This window comes from Eucalyptus grandis, chromosome 9 (assembly GCF_016545825.1).
Source record: "Eucalyptus grandis isolate ANBG69807.140 chromosome 9, ASM1654582v1, whole genome shotgun sequence".
NCBI classification, from domain to species: Eukaryota; Viridiplantae; Streptophyta; class Magnoliopsida; order Myrtales; family Myrtaceae; genus Eucalyptus; species Eucalyptus grandis.
The window spans coordinates 3,589,880-3,603,715 of NC_052620.1; the positions used below are offsets into that span (position 1 = coordinate 3,589,880).

The window sequence follows — 13,836 nt, forward strand, 5'->3', positions numbered from 1 at the left end:
AATCTCCGTAGACCCCGTCCAAGATTAAAGCGGGAACATTGTTAGTCGAGATTGACTACAGTGATAGAGATTAGAAGTTTTTGGGGATTAGCAGGATATTACAGAAGTTTTGTGGAAGGGATTTCAGCGTCAGTGTTGCAGTTGATTCGACTACTGAGGAAGTAAGAAAAGTTTGTGTAGACAGATAAGTGCGAGCGTAGTTTTCAAGAGCTTAAGCAGAAGCTGACTATCGCACTTGTGCTTACTATTCCATTTGGTCATAGAAGTGATGAGATATATAGTGATGCATCGTTTAAAGGATTGGGTTGTGTGTGATACAGCAGGATAGGGTTGTGGCATATGCGCCCCGTCAGTGGAGACCTCAGGAGTTGAATATGAGATATCGTCGCTGGATGGAACTCATTAAGGATTACAACTATGATATTTTGCATCACTCTGGAAAGGTGAGCAAAGTTGCAGATGCACTGAGTCGAGAGTCCTTAGTTGCATAGTTGGTACTCAAGGATTTGATCTTAATTGAGAAAGTTTGAAATTCGGTTTTCAAATCTAAGGTAGGCCACCTTTGGAATCTTATGATTACCCTCAGAATTGAGCCGAGAGAGCAGATCAGAATCAAATTGCTTCAGTGGACAGATTCAGAAATTTAGGAGACTTTATAAGAGAATGCAGATGAGAGAGATGTTGATTTTCAGATTTCTGAAGATAGAACGCTAAAGTTCTGAGGATGATTGTGTGTAATTGATGATGTAGAGATTAAAGAAGATATCTTATGGGAAGCTAATCATAGTAATTTCAGCGTTGTCCAGATAGTACGAATAGATCTTGTTTTGACTGTGTGACATCTTGATTTTCAGACTCTGATTTCGATTGGTTAAATTGGGCATTTCATCGACGCGATTACGGTGTTTTCTCCCGAGTTGGCCACTTACGAGATAACTAGACTAGTTGGGTGAGTTATTAAGGACTTTAAGGAAAATAGACTTGACAATTCGACCAGGAATCGACTTCTCGACCGTGCTCATCTTTAGAGATCATTACGGCACAGTTAAAAATCGAATTAAGATCAGAGATAGGTCCGTTCGACCGTGATGAATGACCGATCGTGGGTGACTCCACTAAATTGGAAAACTCTCGTCGACCGATACTAATTTGATTTTACTTGTCGTTTTGGTATCCTGTGTCCGTATTTGAATCATCGAGATTTCACGACCCTCGAGAGTCGCCAATGTGTCGAGTGAGTTCATCGTGGCTCGAAGAAAATCGACCACGGGTCATTTGTCCTAAAGAGCTCTGAAAACTACCTAATAGCCTAGGTTACACTAAAAGCGTGTCGGAGTGAAATTAACTGCCAATCTAAATTTGATTTCAGAAATTAGAGATTCTGTCTTGTCATAAAGTGGGTACACCGAAGTGTGTGTATATCATATAAATCATCTGCATGGAGTGTCAGGGATGAATTGTATTTCAAATCTAGATACGATGTTCCAAGTTGGTAGAGCTTTCAGATGGTTCTTTCTTTAAGCAAAGTGCATAGCGAGAGAATGCATGATTTCAATTGCCGAGATGAAGTCAAGGAAAGAAAGATCACGGGCCGGGGTCGATATAGTAGTCGGTGATTGCGTTTTCAAGATCGGTGTCGAGTTATATCATATCTTAACCGAGGTTCCTAGTTTCGGTAGATCGCCGATAGTTTCTTTTTAATCAGTGTAGAGCAGAGTGTATAGGACTTCAGTCGGTTGAGATGAGATCAGGGATCAGAAAATCGCAAGTCCAGAGTTGGTTCAGAAATCAATGATTCAGTCGCAATTATCAGAGATAGTTTAGAGATTGCTCAGAATCACCAGTTAGCTTCGCCGATTTGGTGCTGAAGACCTTTGGAATTTTAGGTGAGCAAGTGTTTAGCATTTTGAACTCGAAGTGGTTTTGACAAGATAGCAGTGATTTGGCAGTATTGGTACTTAAGGTTACTGAAGGAGCAACTAGAGAAACCGAAGATTCAATGAGACAATTGTACCCCCACCTTTATGTTTAAGAATTGGCAAAGGTTTAAATTTCGAGGACGAAATTTTTATAAGGGGGGAAGAGTTGTGACATCCCGATTTTTCCGATTCTATTTTCAATAAATTGAGACGGGCATTTCGTTGGCACGCATATAGTTCTTTTCCTGGAGTTGGCCACTCATGTGGAAACTAGTCTATCGGGTGAAGCTGTTAAGAGTTTCTAATGCATCAGACTCGAGAATTTGACCAGGAAGCGACCTTTCGACCGAGCTAGTCTGCAAGGTTCATTACGGCACAATTAAAATCGATTAAAGATTGGAGATAGGTCGACTCGACAGAGGCATGTGATCGAGTGTGGGTGATTCCACCGGATCGCACCATTCTTGTCGATTGGCACTAGACCGACTTTTCTATCGATTGGGTACCCCGTGTTCGTATTTGAAACCTTGAGATTACCTCGACAACCGAAAGTCGCCAATGTTTCAAAGATGTACATTGTGGCTTGAGATGATCAACCACAAGTCGGATGCATGAAAATTTCTAAAGGCTACCCGGTAGATTGGGCGCGCTAGTATCGTGCCAAAGTGAAATTAACCGTGGAATTGAGATCGAATTCAGAAATTGGAAGTCTGGGTGTGTCACAAATCATTTCAAGATCATTGAATCATCTTTGGAAGATTTTTCATGCAAGCCGAGCGTTTTAGCAAAATAATCAAGAAATGGCTGATTTGACCCGAGAAATAGTAGGCTCGTCTTTGGTTGTGCTTTTGGGACTTAAGTTGGTTCTATAGACAAGTGAAGATGTGAATTGAAGTGTGGTGACATTGGATTAATTTTATGGACTTCAATTTGATTCAATTGGAAGAGAATCAAGTGGAATTGAAGAATTTGTTGTACAAAGTTTCATGTCCCTGGAAAAGTAAAATGAACCCATTGGAGAAAGGTTGTGGGAGATAGTGGAAGATGACCTCATGTGAGGTCATGGTGGGCCATGTGTGAGGGATTAAAGAAAAGGAAAAAGAAAAGAAAAGAGCCCCCACTCCTTCTCTCTCCTCCCTCTCTTCCTCCTCTCTCCCGTTGGCTTCTCCTCCATCTTCATTGTGCGAAGACCAGAAAATTTCAGAGAAGAAGGAGCTGCAGCCATGGTCGTCCACTCCCGCCGCACGCCATCGTCGCCGTCGCGGTCGCCGCCGCCCTGCGCCACCCGCGCGTCTCTGCCCGCTCACCGTCGCAGCCCCGCGAACTGCTCTGCCCAGCCGCCTCCGTTTGCTACCCGGATCTCGAATCTGGTCGGACGCCGAGCAAAACCAGCGGCTCCGCCTATCGCCGTTCGCCCGTCGCCGCCGTCGCGCATCTACCTCGCGCTCGCCCGCGCCGGCCGCGCGCCGCTCCGCCCGCTCGCCCGGCTCGTCGTCCCGAGCCTCCGCCAGCTTCGCGCAAGAGCCGCCGGAGCTCATTCGTCGCCGCCGCCCACCGCCATAGCTCCTCCGCCCTTTCCGACCCGAACCGGCGCCGATCCGCCTCTCTCAACCTTGAACCGCCGCGGACAGCAGCTGCAGAAAATGGGTATGGCAGCCCCTTCTTGGCCCGTTTTGGCCGCCTTCCCGAGCCCGGATGCTCGGCCCGCTTTGAGGAAAGTCGATCCTCGCGTCGTCCTCGTCGTTTTGGTTCGCTCGGCTCGCTAATCCGGTGAGTTTAACTCACTAAACCTCGCTTAGAGGGTTAATTATGCTTTAGGTGTGCTTAGTTTATGTTAAGTGTGATTAGGTGGTTAGTTTGATTTATTTAAGGGTGGTTTATATTAATGTGTTTAATTAGCTTAAATTGTGTTTAAATTAAAGTTAAGTGGGTGTTTATATTAATATAAACCTTGATGTGACAAAAATGAATTTACTTTTGATTTATTTAAATATCTCGAAATTATTGAATAATTAAATAATATTTTAATATTCGAAATTATTAAAATATTATTATTTAATTATTTTCGGAATAAATATAATTATTTATTAAATTCCGCAAATTTTGGTCGGGACCCTAAATTCTCAGAATTTCGTACCGGTCGCTACGGTACATTCGGATTTTGAAATTGATGATTGGATATTTTAAATTGAGTGTGGATCGTGAAAAATATGGATATTATTATTATATTAATTTTCGGAATAAATTTAATTATTTAATAAATTCTGAAAATTTTTTTGGGAACCTTATTTACTCGAATTTCGTGCCGATCGCTGCTGTGCATTTAGAATTTGATATTGATGATTGGTTGTGGCGAATTGAGTGTGATTGCGATATATATGGATTCTTTGTAAATTTCTAAGTGTGGGAATTGAGGAGAGATGAGGTAGTGAATATGCCACCTATTAGAGGTCGCGCCCGGTGGGGCCGTTTTATGCCACCTATTAGAGGTCGCGCCCGATGGGGCCGTGATATGCCACCGATAAAGGTCGCGCCCGGTGGGGCCGTTTTATGCCACCTATTAGAGGTCGCGCCCGATGGGGCCGTGATATGCCACCCGATAAAGGTCGCGCCCGGTGGGGGGGCCGTTTTATGCCACCTATTAGAGGTCGCGCCCGATGGGGCCGTGATATGCCACCGATAAAGGTCGCGCCCGGTGGGGCCGTTTTATGCCACCTATTAGAGGTCGCGCCCGATGGGGCCGTGATATGCCACCCGATAAAGGTCGCGCCCGGTGGGGCCGTTTTATGCCACCTATTAGAGGTCGCGCCCAATGGGGCCGTGAATTGCCACTGTTAAAGGTCGCGCCGAGTAGGGCCGTAGTTGAGAGCAATGATTGATTTGCTAGAATGACATGAAATCGGCCGAGTCGATTGATCGCCGAGACGATCCAAGTGGTTGAATTGTTTTGATAATGTGATTGAGCCACGGTTGTTTGGTTATCATAATTGCACGTGGTTGGTTTATATAAATTGTGCTAACCCGCGGATGAAGGCCGAGGCGAGGTAAGTCTTCCGGGTGATGTGGCTAGGCCACCCGGGGCGTATTTTCTTTCTAATAGGGGTTTAGGGGTTGAACTTGCCGAGACGTGGTCTCGGTGGTTATTGAATAACCATTTCGGGTCCCGATGGACGGAGCGGCCGATAGCTTTGGTTGGCCATGAAGAGTTGGAGAAGTGAAGTCATAAGGATTGGAGATCGTGTACGTCTTGTAGGTCGTAGGATAATCTCTTTTTAAGAGCCGTCTTTTGTAGACTTTTGGCCGTAGACCTCTCGTTTGTAATTTCGTTGATTTACGAAAGTGTTATGTTGTGATTTTGTTTCCCTTTTCTATCCCAAGTTAAATGTTGTCGGGGATTTGTTTCGCTTCCGCATGCGTAAAGAAATGAATGGGTCGGCGACATATCCCGGGATGTCGCATTCAAGATCGACCGTAGTGGGATGTGCGCGCGCTCGGGGTTCGGGGCGTGACATCCCCGTTCAAGTGGTATCAGAGCATGGTCTGTGTATGGAGTGATAAGGTGCGATGAGTCTTGGGATAGTTAGTAGGAAAGGCTTTTAATATGCTTGATGCATGTGGTTGATAGTTGATTGGTAGTATGTTTGTGGGGTCACTCAAATTCTAACCTGGTGTTGGAATTGAAAACGGCGTCTATATAGAGTCTGTAGCATGAGTGACTAGGAGTGGAGAACTCCTTGGAGAAGGTTGGTAGGACCTATACCTCGGGGTAGGATGCTGACAAGAGTCGGTACCCGAGGTAGAGCGCAGGCTTAGACCAGCGCGAGTGTGAGAGTACCGCCGCAAGTCGGTGCTTGAGAATGTTATAGCACCGAATGATCCTAGGTTTAATAGGATTGTTAAGGCGCTAGTGTTCCTTGGAAGCTCGTTGGGTCAGTAAGTTCAGGATCGAGCCGCCGCTGTTGCCGCTGTTTCTATTGCTGTCAGTGTTTTGACCGCCGTTGTTATTGTCATGCCTGTTGAAGCCTAATGCTGGAGTTGTAATCGAGGATCAAGTCTTCGTATCTCGAGTCAAGGTTCGGTTTAGACGAGAGATGAAAATCGGTTGGGGAGAAAAGCCGATGTCGAAGAAAGATGCCTGTTTCACCCAACCGAAGAGTTGAGTTGGAAAGTCGGTGCTCAACTCGATCGATGTGTGTTGCGTACGTAAGAAAAGACATGGATTCGTTCCGTCTTTGTAAGAGGGAAAGGACTTGTTACAAGGTGTCGCCGGTAAAGCCATTTGATCAAAGATGGCTTGTATAGATGGATGGAACTATAGCTGTTTCCGACGCATCGTTGTTGATAAGAACGAGAAATCAGGAAACATGCTTCGGGACATTTAGTGGGGTAGGAATGGACTTCGGTGCAAGGAAGGGTTTAGTGGGGTACTTGGAATGTGGCTAGACCCGATTGTCCGTATAAGTGCAAGGAATGGTGCATGATGTTCCTTGATGGGAAGTAGATGACTCCATGATTGTGTGCTTTGAGTTTGTGGAAAAGAGAGTGAGTCAACCCAATGTCGAGTAAAAAGAGAGCATGCTTTGAATATGGCTAGCACGATCATTGGGTTAGGAACTGGCGTGTCCGTGTAAGTTCGGGAGAATGTAAGTTTTGAATTATTAGAAAGGACCTTCGCGAGATAGAATGCCACTAGGATGGCGAAAGGAATAATAATGGATCGACTATGCATTAATCAAGGGAAGAATTGTCAAATTTGTAGTCAGAAAGAGAAATGGAGTTCGCAATTGAATTAGCACCCGGAACAGAGCCAGTCCCTAAGGCTCCTTACCGGATGGTATTACCAAGTTAAAAGAACTGAAGGTGCAGATGCAGGAAGTGTTGAATAGGAGATTCATACGTTCCAGTGCATCACCTTGGGGAGCACTTGTTCTATTCATGAAGAAGAAAGTTGTTTCGTTGTGTTTGTACATTGATATTCCTCGAGATCGACTGGAGGTCAGTGTATCATCAGTTGAGGTTCAGGGAGAAAGACATACCGAAGTTAGCATCTCGCACTCGATACAGCAATTGTGAGTTCACTGTAATAATGTGTGGTTTGATGGACACCTTAATTGTTTGTTTGGGTCTAATGTGCATAATGTTTAAGGGTACTTGAATCAGTCGTGATCGTGTTCATTGAAGTTATCCTGGTGTGTCCAAAGAGTGCGAGGGAGCACGAGAGATATTTGGAGAGGGTACTTCAGACCTTGAGTGCTTTTGGATTTTACGATAAACTTAGCAAGTGTGAGTTTTAGATGACTCGTGTTGCGCTCCTAGGTCACGTGATTTCAGGCGAAGAAATCTCCGTAGACCCCGTCCAAGATTAAAGCAGTGAACAGTTAGTCGAGATTGACTACAGTGATAGAGATTAGAAGTTTTTGGGGATTAGCAGGATATTACAGAAGTTTTGTGGAAGGGATTTCAGCGTCAGTGTTGCAGTTGATTCGACTACTGAGGAAGTAAGAAAAGTTTGTGTAGACAGATAAGTGCGAGCGTAGTTTTCAAGAGCTTAAAAAAAAAAAAAAAAAAAAAAGCGACTATCGCACTTGTGCTTACTATTCCATTTGGTCATAGAAGTGATGAGATATATAGTGATGCATCGTTTAAAGGATTGGGTTGTGTGTGATACAGCAGGATAGGGTTGTGGCATATGCGCCCCGTCAGTGGAGACCTCAGGAGTTGAATATGAGATATCGTCGCTGGATGGAACTCATTAAGGATTACAACTATGATATTTTGCATCACTCTGGAAAGGTGAGCAAAGTTGCAGATGCACTGAGTCGAGAGTCCTTAGTTGCATAGTTGGTACTCAAGGATTTGATCTTAATTGAGAAAGTTTGAAATTCGGTTTTCAAATCTAAGGTAGGCCACCTTTGGAATCTTATGATTACCCTCAGAATTGAGCCGAGAGAGCGAGATCGAATCAAATTGCTTCAAAGTGGACAGATTCAGAAATTTAGGAGACTTTATAAGAGAATGCAGATGAGAGAGATGTTGATTTTCAGATTTCTGAAGATAGAACGCTAAAGTTCTGAGGATGATTGTGTGTAATTGATGATGTAGAGATTAAAGAAGATATCTTATGGGAAGCTAATCATAGTAATTTCAGCGTTGTCCAGATAGTACGAATAGATCTTGTTTTGACTGTGTGACATCTTGATTTTCAGACTCTGATTTCGATTGGTTAAATTGGGCATTTCATCGACGCGATTACAGTGTTTTTCTCTGAGTTGGCCACTTACGAGATAACTAGACTAGTTGGGTGAGTTATTAAGGACTTTAAGGAAAATAGACTTGACAATTCGACCAGGAATCGACTTCTCGACCGTGCTCATCTTTAGAGATCATTACGGCACAGTTAAAAATCGAATTAAGATCAGAGATAGGTCTGTTCGACTGTGATGAATGACCGATCGTGGGTGACTCCACTAAATTGGAAAACTCTCGTCGACTGATACTAATTTGATTTTACTGTCGTTTTGGTATCCTGTGTCCGTATTTGAATCATCGAGATTTCACGACCCTCGAGAGTCGCCAATGTGTCGAGTGAGTTCATCGTGGCTCGAAGAAAATCGACCACGGGTCATTTGTCCTAAAGAGCTCTGAAAACTACCTAATAGCCTAGGTTACACTAAAAGCGTGTCGGAGTGAAATTAACTGCCAATCTAAATTTGATTTCAGAAATTAGAGATTCTGTCTTGTCATAAAGTGGGTACACCGAAGTGTGTGTATATCATATAAATCATCTGCATGGAGTGTCGGGGATGAATTGTATTTCAAATCTAGATACGATGTTCCAAGTTGGTAGAGCTTTCAGATGGTTCTTTCTTTAAACGGTGCATAGCAGAGAATGCATGATTTCAATTGCCGAGATGAAGTCAAGGAAAGAAAGATCACGGGCCGGGGTCGTATAGTAGTCGGTGATTGCGTTTTCAAGATCGGTGTCGAGTTATATCATATCTTAACCGAGGTTCCTAGTTTCATAGATCGCGATAGTTTCTTTTTAATCGGTGTAGAGCGAGTGTATAGGACTTCGCCGGTTGAGATGAGATCGGGGATCGAAAATCGCAAGTCCGAGTTGGTTCGAAATCAATGATTCGGTCGCAATTATCGAGATAGTTTAGAGATTGCTCGAATCACCCGCTTAGCTTCGCCGATTTGGTGCTTGAAGACCTTTGGAATTTTAGGTGAGCAAGTGTTTAGCATTTTGAACTCGAAGTGGTTTTGACAAGATAGCAAAGTGATTTGGCAACATTGGTACTTAAGGTTACGAAGGAGCAACTAGAGAAACCGAAGATTCAATGAGACAATTGTACCCCCACCTTTATGTTTAAGAATTGGCAAAGGTTTAAATTTCGAGGACGAAATTTTTATAAGGGGGGAAGAGTTGTGACATCCCGATTTTTCCGATTCTATTTTCAATAAATTGAGACGGGCATTTCGTTGGCACGCATATAGTTCTTTTCCTGGAGTTGGCCACTCATGTGGAAACTAGTCTATCGGGTGAAGCTGTTAAGAGTTTCTAATGCATCGACTCGAGAATTTGACCGAGAAGCGACCTTTCGACCGAGCTAGTCTCGCAAGGTTCATTACGGCACAATTAAAATCGATTAAAGATTGGAGATAGGTCGACTCGACATAGGCATGTGATCGAGTGTGGGTGATTCCACCGGATCGCACCATTCTTGTCGATTGGCACTAGACCGACTTTTCTATCGATTGGGTACCCCGTGTTCGTATTTGAAACCTTGAGATTACCTCGACAACCGAAAGTCGCCAATGTTTCAAAGATGTACATTGTGGCTTGAGATGATCAACCACAAGTCGATGCATGAAAATTTCTAAAGGCTACCCGGTAGATTGGGCCGCGCTAGTATCGTGCCAAAGTGAAATTAACCGTGGAATTGAGATCGAATTCAGAAATTGGAAGTCTGGGTGTGTCACAAATCATTTCAAGATCATTGAATCATCTTTGGAAGATTTTTCATGCAAGCCGAGCGTTTTAGCAAAATAATCAAGAAATGGCTGATTTGACCCGAGAAATAGTAGGCTCGTCTTTGGTTGTGCTTTTGGGACTTAAGTTGGTTCTATAGACAAGTGAAGATGTGAATTGAAGTGTGGTGACATTGGATTAATTTTATGGACTTCAATTTGATTCAATTGGAAGAGAATCAAGTGGAATTGAAGAATTTGTTGTACAAAGTTTCATGTCCCGGCGGAAAAGTAAAATGAACCCATTGGAGAAAGGTTGTGGGAGATAGTGGAAGATGACCTCATGTGAGGTCATGGTGGGCCATGTGTGAGGGATTAAAGAAAAGGAAAAAGAAAAGAAAAGAGCCCCCACTCCTTCTCTCTCCTCCCTCTCTTCCTCCTCTCTCCCGTTGGCTTCTCCTCCATCTTCATTGTGCGAAGACCAGAAAATTTCAGAGAAGAAGGAGCTGCAGCCATGGTCGTCCACTCCCGCCGCGCACGCCATCGTCGCCGCCGCGCCGGTCGCCGCCTCGCCGCCGCCGCCCGCGCGCTCCGCCCGCTCACCGTCGCAGCCCGCGAGCTGCTCCGCCCAGCCGCCTCCGTTTGCTACCCGGATCTCGAATCTGGCCGCCGGCAAACCAGCAGCTCCGCCTATCGCCGTTCGCCCGTCGCCGCCGTCGCGCATCTACCTCGCGCTCGCCCGCGCACCACCGCCGCCCGCCCGCTTCGCCCAGCTCGTCGTCCCGAGCTGCTGTTCAGCCTCGCGCAAGAGCCGCCGGAGCTCATTCGTCGCCGCCACCACCGCCATAGCTCCTCCGCCCTTTCCGACCCGAACCGGCGCCGGATCTGGCCTCTCTCAACCTTGAACCGCCGCGGACAGCAGCTGCAGAAAATGGGTATGGCAGCCCCTTCTTGGCCCGTTTTGGCCGCCTTCCCGAGCCCGGATGCTCGGCCCGCTTTGAGGAAAGTCGATCCTCGCGTCGTCCTCGTCGTTTTGGTTCGCTCGGCTCGCTAATCCGGTGAGTTTAACTCACTAAACCTCGCTTAGAGGGTTAATTATGCTTTAGGTGTGCTTAGTTTATGTTAAGTGTGATTAGGTGGTTAGTTTGATTTATTTAAGGGTGGTTTATATTAATGTGTTTAATTAGCTTAAATTGTGTTTAAATTAAAGTTAAGTGGGTGTTTATATTAATATAAACCTTGATGTGACAAAAATGAATTTACTTTTGATTTATTTAAATATCTCGAAATTATTGAATAATTAAATAATATTTTAATATTCGAAATTATTAAAATATTATTATTTAATTATTTTCGGAATAAATATAATTATTTATTAAATTCCGCAAATTTTGGTCGGGACCCTAAATTCTCAGAATTTCGTACCCAGGTCGCTACGGTACATTCGGATTTTGAAATTGATGATTGGATATTTTAAATTGAGTGTGGATCGTGAAAAATATGGATATTATTATTATATTAATTTTCGGAATAAATTTAATTATTTAATAAATTCTGAAAATTTTTTTTTGGAACCTTATTTACTCAGAATTTCGTGCCGATCGCTCGCCGTGCATTTAGAATTTGATATTGATGATTGGTTGTGGCGAATTGAGTGTGATTGCGATATATATGGATTCTTTGTAAATTTCTAAGTGTGGGAATTGAGGAGAGATGAGGTAGTGAATATGCCACCTATTAGAGGTCGCGCCCAGTGGGGCCGTTTTATGCCACCTATTAGAGGTCGCGCCCGATGGGGCCGTGATATGCCACCCGATAAAGGTCGCGCCTGGGGGGCCGTTTTATGCCACCTATTAGAGGTCGCGCCCGATGGGGCCGTGATATGCCACCGATAAAGGTCGCGCCCGGGGGGCCGTTTTATGCCACCTATTAGAGGTCGCGCCCGATGGGGCCGTGATATGCCACCTGATAAAGGTCGCGCCCAGTGGGGCCGTTTTATGCCACCTATTAGAGGTCGCGCCCGATGGGGCCGTGATATGCCACCGATAAAGGTCGCGCCCAGTGGGGCCGTTTTATGCCACCTATTAGAGGTCGCGCCCAATGGGGCCGTGAATTGCCACCTGTTAAAGGTCGCGCCGAGTAGGGCCGTAGTTGAGAGCAATGATTGATTTGCTAGAATGACATGAAATCGGCCGAGTCGATTGATCGCCGAGACGATCCAAGTGGTTGAATTGTTTTGATAATGTGATTGAGCCACGGTTGTTTGGTTATCATAATTGCACGTGGTTGGTTTATATAAATTGTGCTAACCTGCAGATGAAGGCTGAGGCGAGGTAAGTCTTCTGGGTGATGTGGCTAGGCCACCCGGGGCGTATTTTCTTTCTAATAGGGGTTTAGGGGTTGAACTTGCCGAGACGTGGTCTCGGTGGTTATTGAATAACCATTTCAGTCCCGATGGACGGAGCGGCGATAGCTTTGGTTGGCCATGAAGAGTTGGAGAAGTGAAGTCATAAGGATTGGAGATCGTGTACGTCTTGTAGGTCGTAGGATAATCTCTTTTTAAGAGCCAGTCTTTTGTAGACTTTTGGCCGTAGACCTCTGTTTGTAATTTCGTTGATTTACGAAAGTGTTATGTTGTGATTTTGTTTCCTGCTTTTCTATCCCAAGTTAAATGTTGTCAGGGGATTTGTTTCGCTTCCGCATGCGTAAAGAAATGAATGGGTCGGCGACATATCCTGGGATGTCGCATTCAAGATCGACCGTAGTGGGATGTGCGCGCGCTCGGGGTTCGGGGCGTGACATCCCCGTTCAAGTGGTATCAGAGCATGGTCTGTGTATGGAGTGATAAGGTGCGATGAGTCTTGGGATAGTTAGTAGGAAAGGCTTTTAATATGCTGATGCATGTGGTTGATAGTTGATTGGTAGTATGTTTGTGGGGTCACTCAAATTCTAACCTGGTGTTGGAATTGAAAAACAGGCGTCTATATGAGTCTCGTAGCATGAGTGACTAGGAGTGGAGAACTCCTTGGAGAAGGTTGGTAGGACCTATACCTCGGGGTAGGATGCGACAAGAGTCGGTACCCGAGGTAGAGCGCAGCTTAGACCAAATAGAGTGTGAGAGTACCGCCGCAAGTCGGTGCCGAGAATGTTATAGCACCGAATGATCCTAGGTTTAATAGGATTGTTAAGGCGCTAGTGTTCCTTGGAAGCTCGTTGGGTCGCAAGTTCGAGATCGAGCCGCCGTTTGCCGCCGTTTCTATTGCTACGCGTGTTTTGACCGCCGTTGTTATTGTCATGCCTGTTGAAGCCTAATCTGGAGTTGTAATCGAGGATCAAGTCTTCGTATCTCGAGTCAAGGTTCGGTTTAGACGAGAGATGAAAATCGGTTGGGGAGAAAAGCCGATGTCGAAGAAAGATGCCTGTTTCACCCAACCCGAAGAGTTGAGTTGGAAAGTCGGTGCTCAACTCGATCGATGTGTGTTGCGTCCGTAAGAAAAGACATGGATTCGTTCCGTCTTTGTAAGAGGGAAAGGACTTGTTACGGGTGTCGCCCGGTAAAGCCATTTGATCAAAGATGGCTTGTATAGATGGATGGAACTATAGCTGTTTCGCATCGTTGTTGATAAGACAGAACAGGGAAACATGCTTCGGGACATTTAGTGGGGTACTTGGAACAGACCCCAGTGCAAGGAATGGTGCATGATGTTCCTTGATGGGAAGTAGATGACTCCATGATTGTGTGCTGAGTTTGTGGAAAAAGAGAGTGAGTCAACCCAATGTCAGAGTAAAAAGAGAGCATGCTTTGAATATGGCTAGCACGATCATTGGGTTAGGAACTGTCCGTGTAAGTTCGGGAGAATGTAAGCACTGTATCTGCAGATAGAATGCCACTAGGATGGCGAAAGGAATAATAATGGATCGACTATGCATTAATCAAGGGAAGAAT

At 44.9% G+C, this 13,836-nt stretch overlaps 1 protein-coding gene across 1 annotated transcript; it reads left to right on the forward strand.

The window, feature by feature from the left end:
• Positions 1-3,142: 3,142 nt before the first annotated feature.
• Positions 3,143-10,795, forward strand: LOC120288264 (proline-rich protein 36-like). The gene is made up of 2 exons (XM_039301921.1): positions 3,143-3,566; positions 10,386-10,795. The coding sequence occupies exons 1-2, from the start codon at positions 3,143-3,145 to the stop codon at positions 10,793-10,795; spliced, it is 834 nt and encodes a 277-aa protein (XP_039157855.1).
• The last annotated feature ends 3,041 nt before the right edge of the window (positions 10,796-13,836 follow it).

Bases quoted from the DNA above. Each gene is read 5' to 3' on its own strand.
- LOC120288264 (XM_039301921.1), top strand. From the start codon at position 3,143: ATGGTCGTCCACTCCCGCCGCACGCCATCGTCGCCGTCGCGGTCGCCG. The intron at 3,567-10,385 runs GTATGGCAGCCC...AGAAAATTTCAG, and splicing joins ACAGCAGCTGCAGAAAATGG to AGAAGAAGGAGCTGCAGCCA.